The 13,213-nt window shown below is 45.7% G+C and overlaps 1 protein-coding gene across 1 annotated transcript in view; it reads right to left on the minus strand.

Annotated features, from left to right (window-relative positions):
- TALDO1 (transaldolase 1) overlaps window positions 1–13,213 on the minus strand; it is a 110,244-nt gene that overhangs the window by 51,147 nt on the left and 45,884 nt on the right. The window contains exons 4-5 of the mRNA XM_078682811.1: window positions 7,690–7,821; window positions 7,039–7,214 (exon numbers count right to left, since the gene is read on the minus strand). Of these exons, the coding sequence (XP_078538937.1) occupies window positions 7,039–7,214; window positions 7,690–7,821 (308 nt within the window). The remainder of the gene's footprint in view (window positions 1–7,038; window positions 7,215–7,689; window positions 7,822–13,213) is intronic.

Genomic DNA, 13,213 nt, shown 5'->3' on the forward strand with positions numbered 1-13,213 from the left:
TGAGGCACGATAAATGGAGAAGGAGGGAACTTAGTAAGCCCCTTCAGAAACCTCAAAACCACTGGAGATTTAAAAAGAGACGGCTGATCCGGCAAGCAAAGAAATGCCGATAACGCCGACACGTAACCTTTGATTGTGGCAACAGCAAATCCTTGCTGCGCCAAAGAGCGAGCAAACTGTAAAATATCAGATAAATGAGCCCTCAAAGGATCAACAGCCTTCTCCCTACACCAAACAACAAATTTAGACCATCTATACGAATAGATGGACTTGGTGGAGTCACGCCTGGCCGAAAGAAAGACATCCACCACATCGTGAGGGAGAGAAAAAGTTCAGGTTGCCCTGTTCAATCTCCAGGCATGAAGGTGTAATGTCTGGAGGTGGGGGTGTAGAACCTGGTCCTCCATCTGAGAGAGGAGGTCTGCCCTGAGAGTGAGACAGAGCGGCGGGTGAGAGGAGAGGTGGAGAAGGTCTGAGTACCACACCCTTCTTGGCCAATCCGGGGCGACCAATATGACTTGGGCCCAGTCCTGGCAAATCTTCCTCAGAACCAGAGGAATCAAGGGTATGGGAGGAAACACGCTCCTTGCATCTGATACTGGAGATTGCAGAATGACAGGCAGTGAGCATTATCGTGAGTGGCGAACAGGTCCACCCGAGGAGTTCCCCCCCACATCCGAAAGATGTAACGAACAACCTCTGGATGGAGCCTCCACTCGTGTTCGGCAGAGAACTGCAGACGGAGAACGTCTGCACGAACGTTCAGAACTCCGGCCAGATGATTTGCTATCAGACAAGTCTGATGGTCCTGAACCCAGGACCAGAGACGCAGAGCCTCTCTGCAGAGACACTGCGACCCCACTCTTCCCTGCTTGTTGATATACCACATCGCGGTCGTGTTGTCTGTCAGGACTTGAACCGACTGACCATGAAGGGAAGGGAGGAAGGCCTTGAGCGCCAAACGTATCGCCCGTAACTCTAGAAGGTTGATATGAAGCAACCTTTCCTCTGGAGACCAAAGACCTTTGACCTCCAGATTCCATAGATGAGCACCCCACCCTAGAGTGGATGCATCCGTTATCACTGGCCACCGATTGAGGCAGCTGGAAAGGCTTTCCTTGAGAAAGATGGCTTTCAACACTCCACCAAGGCAGATCCGCTGCAGTTTCTCTGGAGATCCTCACTGACTCCCTGAGATCTCCGTTGTGCTGATACCACTGCCTGCGGAGGCACCACTGGATTGCCCTCATGTGCCAGCGTGCATGGTTGACCAACAGAATGCAAGAAGCCATCAGACCAAGCAGACGAAGGACCTTCAGGACTGGAACAACCGCTCCATTGAAATATAAAGGAATCATTTCCTGTATGTCGCAAATCCTTTGAGGAGGAGGGAATGCACGACACAGTAGTGTCCAGTACCGCACCTATGAACAGGTTGCGCTGGGAGGGCACCAGGTGAGACTTAGGCACATTTATCGAAAAACCCAACCTGTGAAACAACAGAGTTGTCTCTTGCAAATGAAGGAGCACCTTCTCTGGCGACTGCTTTGATGAGCCAGTCGTCCAGATACGGAAATACAGGAATTCCCGACCTTCTGAGATGTGCCGCCACCACTGCCATCACCTTGGTGAAAACTCGAGGCGCAGTAGTAAGTCCAAACGGAAGGACTGCAAACTGGTAGTGCTGCGATCCCACCGTAAAACGGAGATACTTTCTGTGCGACTTCAGAATGGGGATGTGAAAATACGCATCCTGCAAGTCTATCGACACCATCCAGTCTTCTTCCAACAGCGCTTGAAGAACCTGCGCAAGAGTGAGCATCTTGAACTTTTCTTGTTTCAGATACAAGTTCAAGATCCTGAGATCCAGAATTGGCCGAAGCCCGCCATTCTTCTTGGGGATCAGAAAATACCGGGAGTAGCATCCCCGACCCCTCTCCTGCTCCGGAACCACCTCTATCGCACCCTTTCTGAACAGTGCCAGGACTTCTTCCTGCAGGAGAAGCAGGTGGTCCTCCGAACAATAACCTTGGCAAGGAGGGTAATTGGGAGGGAACTCCTGGAAAGGAAGAGCATACCCATTTTCTACGAGATTGAGAACCCAAAGATCTGATGTAACAGATTCCCAATCCCGTAGAAAATGAGAAAGCCGACCCCCTACCGGACCCGCATGATCCGGAATGGCAGATCTAGGGCTGCTTTGCTGTTGCAGGTGGGGGGTGGGTATTAGAGGAGGAAGTAGAGGAGGAAGAGGCTTGACGTCTACGACCCTTCTGTCTACCTCTATAAGACTTGTACAGAGGGTTCTGTTGCTGGCCTTGTCTGAAGGGACGAAAGGAAGATCTGCCAAAGCCCCTGAACTTCCTAGTGACTATCGCCTGCAAGCCCAAAGATCTAGCCGTCGCTCGGCTATCTTTGAACCTTTCCAAAGCCGTATCCGCTTTCTTCCCAAAGAGACCAACCCCGTCAAAAGGTAAATCCAAAAGAGTAGCCTGTACATCAGCGGAAAACTGAGGACTTTAACCAAGCAGCTCTTCTGGTAGCCACTGAAGAACCCATTACTCTAGCCACAGAGTCTGCAGTGTCCATGCCACTCTGAATAACTTGGCGGGCTGCTGAGTGTCCAAAACTTCATTAAAGTTTTCTGTCCTCCTCCGGAAGTTTCGCAGACAATTGTTTGACAGAGTCCATTAGGGCATGTACATATCTACCAAGCAAACAAGTAGCATTTGTTTATTTAAAAGCCATGCTACCTGAGAAGACCTTAGCGGCTTGATCCAATTTTTTGGAGTCTTTATCTCCAGGAACTTGAGGAAAAGAGCCTGCTGATCTATTCGCACAAGCAGCCTGTACCACCAGACTCTCCGGTGAAGGGTGAGATGACAAACTCAGGATCTCCAGGAGCCACCCTATAACGTCTCGCCACCGATCTAGATACTGCAGGTGCAGACAAAGGCTTTTTCCAAACTTCCAGAATTGGTTCGGTCAGAGCTTTTGTGACTTCGATCGCGACCTCGATCGTGACTTCGATCTTGACTTCGGTCTCGATCTGGAGTGTCTTGATCTCGAAGATCTACCAGCTTATTTTTAATTTTGGCTAATAAAAGTTTAGCCTCTCGTTCACATAGAGCCTTCGGATTCATTCTAGAACAGGATCGACAGCCCTTGACGTCATGATCCGACCCCAAACACCATAAGCAATCTTCGTGTGGATCGGTAATTGACATCATCCGGGCAAACGAGCCACACTGTTTGAATCCAGTTTTCTTCGACAACATCCTCGACGAAGAACAGAAACAGTAACAGACAAAAAGTAACAAAGTCTCTATCTGTAACTACAGAAGATCCCTGAAACCGTTAGCGTCGACGCGGAAAAAAGGGAACTGATGTCATCACGCCGACGTAGGCCTAATAAGGGGTCGGTGAAGTCAGACGGAGTCGCGCGCGCGATGCCGCGTTCCTATGACGTCGTCCACGCCGGTGTGCTACAAAGAAAAAATTCCGAACGTTGCTGACGCAAGGGGGATTATTCACAAGGTGAGGAATCCACAAGGCAGATGTATCTATCAGAACTGCTGTTCTTAATTATTACTTGGAGTGCTCTGAAGAACTTTGTTATGTTTTGAATCACCAGAAGGTGGTTTAAGTATGGGGTTGTGGTAACCGACCCCGTTCCCTCCTGGAGCACCAAATTAAGATTTGTGATATTGTGACTTACCTATATTTGCTGTGCGCTCTTTTCAAACTGTTACCCCTTCTTTTTGTAACAATTCGAAGAGTACAACAGAAACTAAATATTAGGAAAATTTAACTCCAAAGCGTTCGAGACATGATTACATTGGGTGTGCGATGACACCGTGATCAGAGACTCAAACTGCAGTTTCTCTACACACATTTACAGCGGCTTTTATAGAACCCCAGAGAGCGCACAAGTACACATGGCATTTGGGACACAAGAATGTAGGAGTCGAGCTGAATTGTTTAAACATATTTACTATTTTTACAGAAGCTTAAGAAACGCTTGAAAGGTCCCAGCGACAAGTAGTGGTGAGCGCAGATGTCGGAAGTGAAAGTAAAGCTGTGCGGATACCTTGGTGTTCAGTGCAGTAAATAGGATGGGCATTTTAAAAGCAATTTTGGCTTAATTGCCTAATCTCGCTCCACAAAGGGAGCATGAGTGATTGAAGAGTGCCAGGTGAGAGGGGAGTCTGCAGATGAGCGGTTACTTTGGCTTCACACAGAAAAAGCTAGAAAAACAAGATTGTAAAATACAACTGCTAATTCTGGGAAAAGACGCTTAAGCTATTAATGTGGAGGAGACTAGCTGCCTGTAATGCATAGTGATTAAGTGAACAGCACGGCCAATTTACACAGAGTAAACACCCATCACTCCCATGTGATAGAGGTGTTCTTCAGTAAAGGGGGAGTTGGGTGGAGACTTGCATGCCTGTAAGCAAGAGGGGCCAAGGGAACAGAAATTCTAGAGGCTTCGAAATTGTAAAGAAATTCTGCCACGATTGCCAACAATCTTCCAAAGTACTTCTTTGTGTAAGGGTCAAACAAAGGTTGGATGAAAATGAAGCTTCAAAATAGAACGATGTGTGGGAGGCTGGGATACAAATGGGAAAGCAGCGACCAGGGAGAAGGTGGCCAACAAAAACACTACCTCAACTCAGTGCAGCGGCAGTTGTGCAATAAGAAAGATCATCCTTGGAAAATGCAGGCACTGAGTCTGAAGTGGGCACCGTGCTGGTACACAAGCCCGCCAAATAAAAGCGCCGGAAATTAGAAAATGTGCAAGACCACCTGCAGCAGGGGCAGTCTGCTGGGAGGGTCCGAAATGCAAAAAGGCGGGATTAAACATGCCAGACAATCAAAAGCAGGTGTGTGTAGGGCACAATCGAATTGAAAAGATGCGATCTGCTGCAGCAATAGTCTACATTACAACATGCCTCACAGAACAGTGCATGCGCTGCCCAGGCTAGACCTAAAAGGAACTCTTCAAGCATTAATTCATTGTACTGTTAAGGGATAAAGCCTGAAGGAACTGGTGGTCGACATAAGAGTGACAAGAGCAGTGGTAGAAAAACCAGGCTTCACATACTATTTTTCAGAAGCATTATATACTCTTAATCAGAGCAGGAGTTTTCAGCTTCATGCTAAAAAAAAAAAAAAAAAAATTTTTTTTATTCCAAAGCTGTAGAGATTAATTTAGCATCAGCCTGGAACGAAGAAATGCCAGATGCCACTGCCCATTACTCATGGCCACAGTGCATTTTAAAACCAAGTGTCAGGAAGGTTTTAATATCTTTACGACACATTCAAAAAGATACTGTAACCCGCATTGGCAAATCTACACTGCAGAGAGATTAACTATTTTCTAACAAGAGGTTTACAAATTCATGGTTCTTGCGCTCAAACAATAGATGAAAAGAAAACAAAATTCCTAGTTTTACATGAAACCCTGGTTCTTCAAGGGAATCTTCATTATAGTCCATAAGCACTGAACCAGGCATAAGCCCACTGGATGTTTTGCAGCACCAAATGCAATACTTCCACCGTTTGAATAAATAAAATATTCAAGTTTAACGACCTCCTAAATATGGTAAATGTAAATCCGTATTTGTAAATAACGAACTACTCATCCTTACGGGTCTCAAGGCGCGGGAGGCCATCGTGGAAATGAAGTGAGCTATTGCTCAGAGTCACATGGCGCTGAGCTGCTGCTGGAGCAGGGGATCGAACCATGAAACCTGTGCTCTGAAGTCAGCTGCCCTGGCCGTTGCACCACACCTCTCCACCATGGTCATGAAATCTTACTTCAGATATAAAATGTCCGTATTGAAAGAGTTTATGAACCAGGTTGCCAACACTTGGCAGAGGAAGTAGATTTCCTTGTGGCGATAATTAAGCCAGAAGGGTTAGTCAGCTTCAAACTCTGCACTGAGGAACCCTACAAACTAAGGTGGATCAGTCGTCCTTTCCCAAAGTAATTTCAGATTTCCACATAACACCTTGAATGCTAAGGCTTTTCCCGCTGGGTGCTGAAAGTCCTAAAAGCTTATTGTTCATGACAAGGTCAGCTCGCGATAAGCACAGGTCCAGTAAACTGCATGACGAGCTGACCTTGTCATTAGCATGGAAGAGGTTAAAGACTTGTCCTTCCAACATTTCAGGAAGATTCTACTACGGCAGACCGTTTGCTTCACACAATGGATGCAAAATGAGGACTCTGATCCTTCCTAGACTAGGAAATGCTATCAGGCAATCATAACAGTTAGTGGCTTACTATGGTATTGCCTGTACGGATATTCCATCCTCCAAGCAAACTGCAGCTAGATGAACAGCCTCCAATACTATTACATGCTATCAAAAAGCAAACAGGCTTTTCAAATTGCCCTAAACTCATTGCAGTGGGAGTTTGGAGGGGGAGGATGCTATTCTCCAATCGCACTGATCTCAGAGCCAATACCCTTGTGGGTCAGGCAGCTCTACAAATGTGTTTGGGATACTTATGAACACCCCCGCCAGATCCCTCTGTATTTTCATGCATGTGGGGAAGTATGCCAGCTGGAGGCTGGCGTGGTGTTTACAGACTATTACAGTCCGCAGGAAAGTAATGCCCCTACTGCATTCTAAGTAAGGTAAATAGATCTTGTAAAAAACACATTTTAGAAGCATTTCAAAGACAACTTTCACAGGAGGAATGTCACTTAGTAAATAGTTTCTTTTCTACAAGCTCTACAGAATTCCAGTCAGGAGAGTGAATTGCCACTAATAAAAGGGCTTCATGTGTAGATTTATTTTTACCCACTGTCCAAACCTCACTGCGCGAGATCATTAATTCTACACATTTACTAAGAGGTGCAAATATATTATAGAGCACAAACCTTACGAAACCCAACCATATATTTTTTATAATGGTAAATTACTAACAAGATTTCACTGGTACTCTTGCAAGATGCCTCAAAGTATTAAGCAATTTAATTTTACAGAAATAAAAAAACACATACAACTATGAGCCAACAGCGGACCTACCTGGATCCTCAGAAGGCTCATATGTGGTCTTTCCAGAGTTTGCCACATGCCAATCCAGGATACGACCCACAAAAGGAGAGATCAGGGTTACGCCAGCCTCCGCACAAGCCACAGCCTGGGCAAAGGAGAAGAGCAAGGTCATGTTGCAGTGGATGCCGTGCTCCTTCTCCAGAATTCTGAAACAGTTTAAAGATCAAGCGTACTATGAGTTATGGACACCTCTTAAACTATTCCCAAGGAGAATGAAAAGCAAACGATACAACCAGAGAAAGTAAACCAACTAACACTAGAAGGACAGTCTAATCTGAATAGAAAAAGCACAGTTTGGGAGCAATCAGAAGAAAGGTCTGCAGCTCAAGGAACATTATGGTGTAGCAGTGAACTTAAAATCATGTTAAAAAAGTTCTTCCTTGGATTGTTTTTTCACTATACACTAATTTAGTAAGGCTCTCACATTAGCCTAGAAGGGAATGTTTAAATCCAAGTAGAGGTTCTGCACACAAATGGTAGCATTAATAGAGTAGAAGGTGTTAATCTACACACACACACACACACACACACACACACACACACACACACACTAATAGGGTCTTTTGAAAGGCTCCAAAGCAAGCTTTCAGAGGGGCACGTTTTAGAAAGATCACTGCTTACTTTCCTGCCTGGATTCCCTCCCAGGTTGATGAGAGCTTGATGAGGATCCGTTCCTTGTCAATACCAGCTTCTTTGTATAGTTTTATTAGAGCCCTGGCTCTCTTGATCATTCCCTCTGTATCAAACGACAACCTAAAATGGGAGACCAAGGCAAATTGTGAAATTACACACTAGACAAACCTGTTGTAAACCTAAATAGAGACAATTTGAAATTAGCACATTTTAGATTAACTGTTTACTTCCCTTTTTCTAATCCACAGATTGTAGTGTGCGTCATTTTAACAGACAACAGACATTCACGGATTTCTGTACAAAGTATCTTGACACAGGGAAGAGAAACTAGTTTATCTCACTTCTGCAGAACATTCAAAACGATTTAGTTTAAGAGGATGGTAAATTAACTAAGAACTAAAAAGAAGCCAGATTAAAGCTCCCTCAGAAGCCATGCATTGTTCACTAGTCAACCCCACTTTAAACTCCATAAAAATGTCAACGGTAGTCAGGATTGCATTATTAGAATATTATATTTAGTGGCTCCAGCAGCCAGGGGCTGATCAGTAGAGGAACAAGGTCATACAAATGTAACTAGTCATGTAAATCTGGCACAACAGATATATTTTTTTATTCTACAAAAAAAAACAGCATTAAACTTTATCAAATGCGAGACCTACTGCATTTTCAATGCTCCTCAGAACTATGTCACACAAGAGTACTCATGTACAGCTGTACACCGAAACACTCGGAATGTATAAATGGTACAAGTAAAGTTTTCATTGCCCCCCACAAAAACAGCAATTCAGAAATACGCATCCAGTACAACAATAAATACACCTAATCGCCGGACTACAAGTGTCAGATGTGCACTATTAACAAAGCACATCAGGACCGCAACATCATGCGTGGCAATAAAAGTCCAACACTGAATATTCAAGTCCCCTAAATACCCAAATGCCATGTTTACACCATTCACGGATGCCTTTAAAACCTTGCATGCTGATGACGGCCCCCATCCGTCATGCACTACGGCGCTGATGACGGCTGGGGGCCGTCATCAACCCACCCACTCGCGATTTTGCCACACAGACGCAGAATCGCGGCAGCATGCAAGGGGTTAAGAGGCCTTTGCTGCCTGCAGGAGCTCGATTTACAATAGACATGTGAAGTGAACAACAAAGCGGGGTGGGAGAGGGGCGGATTAGGCTGAGGGAGAAGGGCAAATTCAGCTACTTGCTATCAAGCCTTCCACCCCGCACTCAAAATCCCTCACTCCACATGTGGCAGCTCAGGAAGGCACATTCCATTGGGGGACAGGGTGTGGCGTAGTCTAGAACTGCCCACTCTGCCAAAATTGTAATTGGGGAACCACGTTTGGGTCTCGGCTCAATGTCCTGCGATTCTGAGCAACTCGCTTGATCTCCTGTGGCTACAAAAACGAATGTGTTCTTGTGTAACAGGTGCTCATAAAGCATTCCAATACCTTTGCCTCAAGTTCACGCAATAGAGAAATCTAGAAAAATAATACATATACACACACACACACACACACACACACACTGCTGGCTACAAAGTTATAACTATTTGAAGGTGCACACAGGGCATAGGAACATTCAGGAGCTATACAGAGTAGCGGCCCCAGTTCCCCTCCCAGCTCGCTGTAACCCCCAATCCAGGTTTTAAACCTGCTCCCCATACAGAATCGTATTTCACTTTTCGCAGCTCCAGCAAGGTTATTCTCCAGAGCCCCTTCCATGGCGGGGCTCAGTATCTACAGCCAAGTAGGAGCATCCAGAGCAGGTGGTGGAGCCATGGGGGAAATGGAGAACCCCTGGGAGGGCGCTCGAGGGGAGATGGCCCTGGGAAAGAGAGGGGTGAAAACTTAAGAGCTAAACAGAGATTGAGATCAGCGGCTTCCACAGTTATGTGAAGTAGTACCTGTATTCCTAAAATCGATCCCAGGCAGACAGTTAGGAAGTGGGCGACCCCAGGGATGGAGGGCAGGATCAGAAGCAATGTGGAAACAAGCAGCCTGCTGAAGTATGGTTAGGAAGGGAGACTTCGCTCAGTGGAATGTCAGGCTGCACGCCATGTACGCATTCACAGAAGCAATGCTGAGATGGTTGCGCTGCCTGCTGCTTACATGCAAGGTAAACTGACTACATACAAGGTAAACTGTCACCGTGTGCAGCTATAAAGTGCAGTAAAAAGAAAACTCAAGCTCTCAGCATTGCGCAAAGGCAGCCGCTGGTTTATAATTCCATCGCAATTTCACTTTAAGTGAAAGCGCAATGCAAAAGTGAAAGCGCAATGCAAAAGTGAAAGCGCAATGCAAAAGTGAAAGCGCAATGCAAAAGTGAAAGCGCAATGCAAAAGTGAAAGCGCAATGCAAAAGTGAAAGCGCAATGCAAAAGTGAAAGCGCAATGCAAAAGTGAAAGCGCAATGCAAAAGTGAAAGCGCAATGCAAAAGTGAAAGCGCGGCTGCCTTTGCCAAAGCCGAGAGTTTGTTGAACAAAAAGTGTGTAGCAGCTAAGTAGGACACCGACGCCCGCTGCCAGTAAAAGATGCGATCCCAGTGGGTGGGGCCAAAAGCGGACAGGGTGGTAACCAGGAGGGACTAAAAACTCTCCTGGACAATCAAAATACCGGTTTTGCATAACTGGTGACGCAAAATGACAGGCACCAATACAAAACATGGGCCGAGCAAAAAGAGCTTCTGGAATCATTGATCCCAAGAAGCCCTCGCATGGCGAGAGCAGCGCATGTGCGCTGCGAACGCTAGGCGAGACCAAAAAAAAAAAAAAAAAGAGCCTCCAACAGTGGTGAAATCGGTCAAAGTCATCCTTTACAAAAACATCCCACTATGCTAAAGAATGATTTTTTCAGCTGCAAGTCCTAGCTTTAGTAGGGCAGACATTTCTGCAAGCCACCTCCATCTAGGAATCAATTATAGACTGGCAACAAGAGCATTGCAGAGTCAGGATAGCTTGTTGCTTCAAGTGCCTGTTCATCACATGCCTTCCCAGTTCACTCATGCAGTTTAACAGAGTTCAGTCAGTGAAGAGAGACTTCGGGTGAAGAGTATCAAAACAAAAAACATTAAAAAGTAAACTTTTTTTTTTTAAAGAGAAAAGAAAGTGGAGTTGTGGGAAACTCTTGATCAAAGGAGGGTGAGAAACTGAGTGTCACACCGTTTCATAAACTAAGTCTTTGGCTCAGCTTTATGAGTAAACATAGTGGAATGCTCCAACACGAAGGTGAAAGACAGGTTTTTATAGCCCCACAGAACCTACACCCATTACATAGTTGAAGTGGTGTCCATGCTTTCGGGTCGTTAACTGAGTAATCCAGACACGCTGTGGTGATTGGAAACAAACCTATTTCGTTCTTCAATACCACACAAACTGCACTAAGACACACTAATGGGAATTCAAATAGATCAAAAGCCGCTGGATCTTTCAGAGAGTAATTACACCAGAGCAATAACGCCAATTGGATTGCAAATGGAATTTTGGCGCTGGCTGCCTATTCCCACAATGGGGAGAGTGGCGCCATTGAAAATGGTGGCCCTCCCACAGCTATTGTACCTCTGTGCAAACCTGCCGGTATACATTAAGCCAGCGGTGTTCAGTTCTTTTGAAGCAGATATTAGGATATTCATTTGGCAGGGCAGCCGAAATAGAGTAGAGTTAGCCAAGCTGTACCTGCCGGTAGATGGTGGTGGAGTGGCAGTCCCCAACATGGAACACTATTATCTGGCAGCACAGCTGCAGTGGGTGGCCCACTGGCTTCGTGAGAGGCAGTTTGCTGACACTGCTGTACCTAAACGCAGATAGTGTTCCTGTTTGTGAACAAATAATGTCTCCCGCAGGGCAGGTTTTTACTGCACACAGCGCTCATCAGAATGTGGTGGTCAAATTGGGGTGCCATTACAGAAGAACCAAAAACCCACTCAACACTCCAGTATCTACACATAATGGGTGCAGGCTGACAGCTCATTAGATGGTTCGCAGAGTCATTACGGGCACATACGGCAGCCCCACTAGTAAAATTAAAAGAGCATTGGGATACAGTTCTGCAGAGACAAAGCACGGACCGGGAGTGGGCTAAGCTATTAGAAAGCCTTACCTGCATACCGAGGAATGCCAGGCTTCGGCTCATACAACATTACATGTGTATACAAAACAACAAGGGCACCCATACGAGTCAGCACAGGACCTCGGGGAACATATTTTTACAACAACAGTGGTCCCATGCATAGATAATGTAAGAACACCAATGAATATAGACACACTGGAGACTATATTGACTTATGGCTTGTCCAGCCGGACAGAGGTCCAAGGATTTTTACTTTAAGGATAGAGTCAAGCAAAATACCTTCAACAATTCTTTGAAGCAGGGCACAAGCCTGTACCCTAACGCTACCTTCAACAATTCTTTGAAGCAGGGCACAAGCCTGTACCCTAACGCTACCTTCAACAATTCTTTGAAGCAGGGCACAAGCCTGTACCCTAACGCTTACAAATTGGCATGGTGAAGAATAGATCAAGAAATAGAGCAGGGTTTTTAGGCAGAAGCTACAGATTTCTGTGAGTAAAGCAATTTACAGAAATTCAATTAACACCATTACGAGCATATCACATACAGTATACAATTACAGTATATGGTGTTTAGAAAGGTCGACGGCGTTTCGATCCCATTACCAAATTAAAGGGATCATCAGGACAAAATATTGCCTAACCAATAAAAGCTACAATAGCCCACTGGCCTTTCGCAAAAAGTGATTGCCAGGCGGAGGGTAGAAGGACACTTCTGGCACCAGAAGCGAAGAAGAGTCGCTGACACAACCGGCAGATGCTCGGTGGGTTTGAATTTATTGCAGAGAAATAGTCATCCCGTTATCAGGGAGACCTGAGGAGACGCGCCAGCAGATTGCTCGGTCGCGTAAGGGGGAAGTCCGCCGTGTCAGTGGACTGGAGATCTCTTCCCTGGCAGTAGACTGGAGATCTCTTCCCTGGCAGTAGACTGGGAAGTCTACTGCCAGGGAAGAGATCTCCAGTCCACTGACACGGCAGACTTCCCCTTACGCGACCGAGCAATCTGCTGGCGCGTCTCCTCAGGTCTCCCTGATAACGGGATGACGATTTCTCTGCAATAAATTCAAACCCACCGAGCATCTGCCGGTTGTGTCAGCGACTCTTCTTCGCTTCTGGTGCCTTGTCCTTCTACCCTCCGCCTGGCAATCACTTTTTGCGAAAGGCCAGTGGGCTATTGTAGCTTTTATTGGTTAGGCAATATTTTGTCCTGATGATCCCTTTAATTTGGTAATGGGATCGAAACGCCGTCGACCTTTCTAAACACCATATACTGTAATTGTATACTGTATGTGATATGCTCGTAATGGTGTTAATTGAATTTCTGTAAATTGCTTTACTCACAGAAATCTGTAGCTTCTGCCTAAAAACCCTGCTCTATTTCTTGATCTATTCTTCACCATGCCAATTTGTAAGCGTTAGGGTACAGGCTTGT

This window comes from Lissotriton helveticus, chromosome 3_1 (assembly GCF_964261635.1).
Source record: "Lissotriton helveticus chromosome 3_1, aLisHel1.1, whole genome shotgun sequence".
Classification (NCBI taxonomy): domain Eukaryota; kingdom Metazoa; phylum Chordata; class Amphibia; order Caudata; family Salamandridae; genus Lissotriton; species Lissotriton helveticus.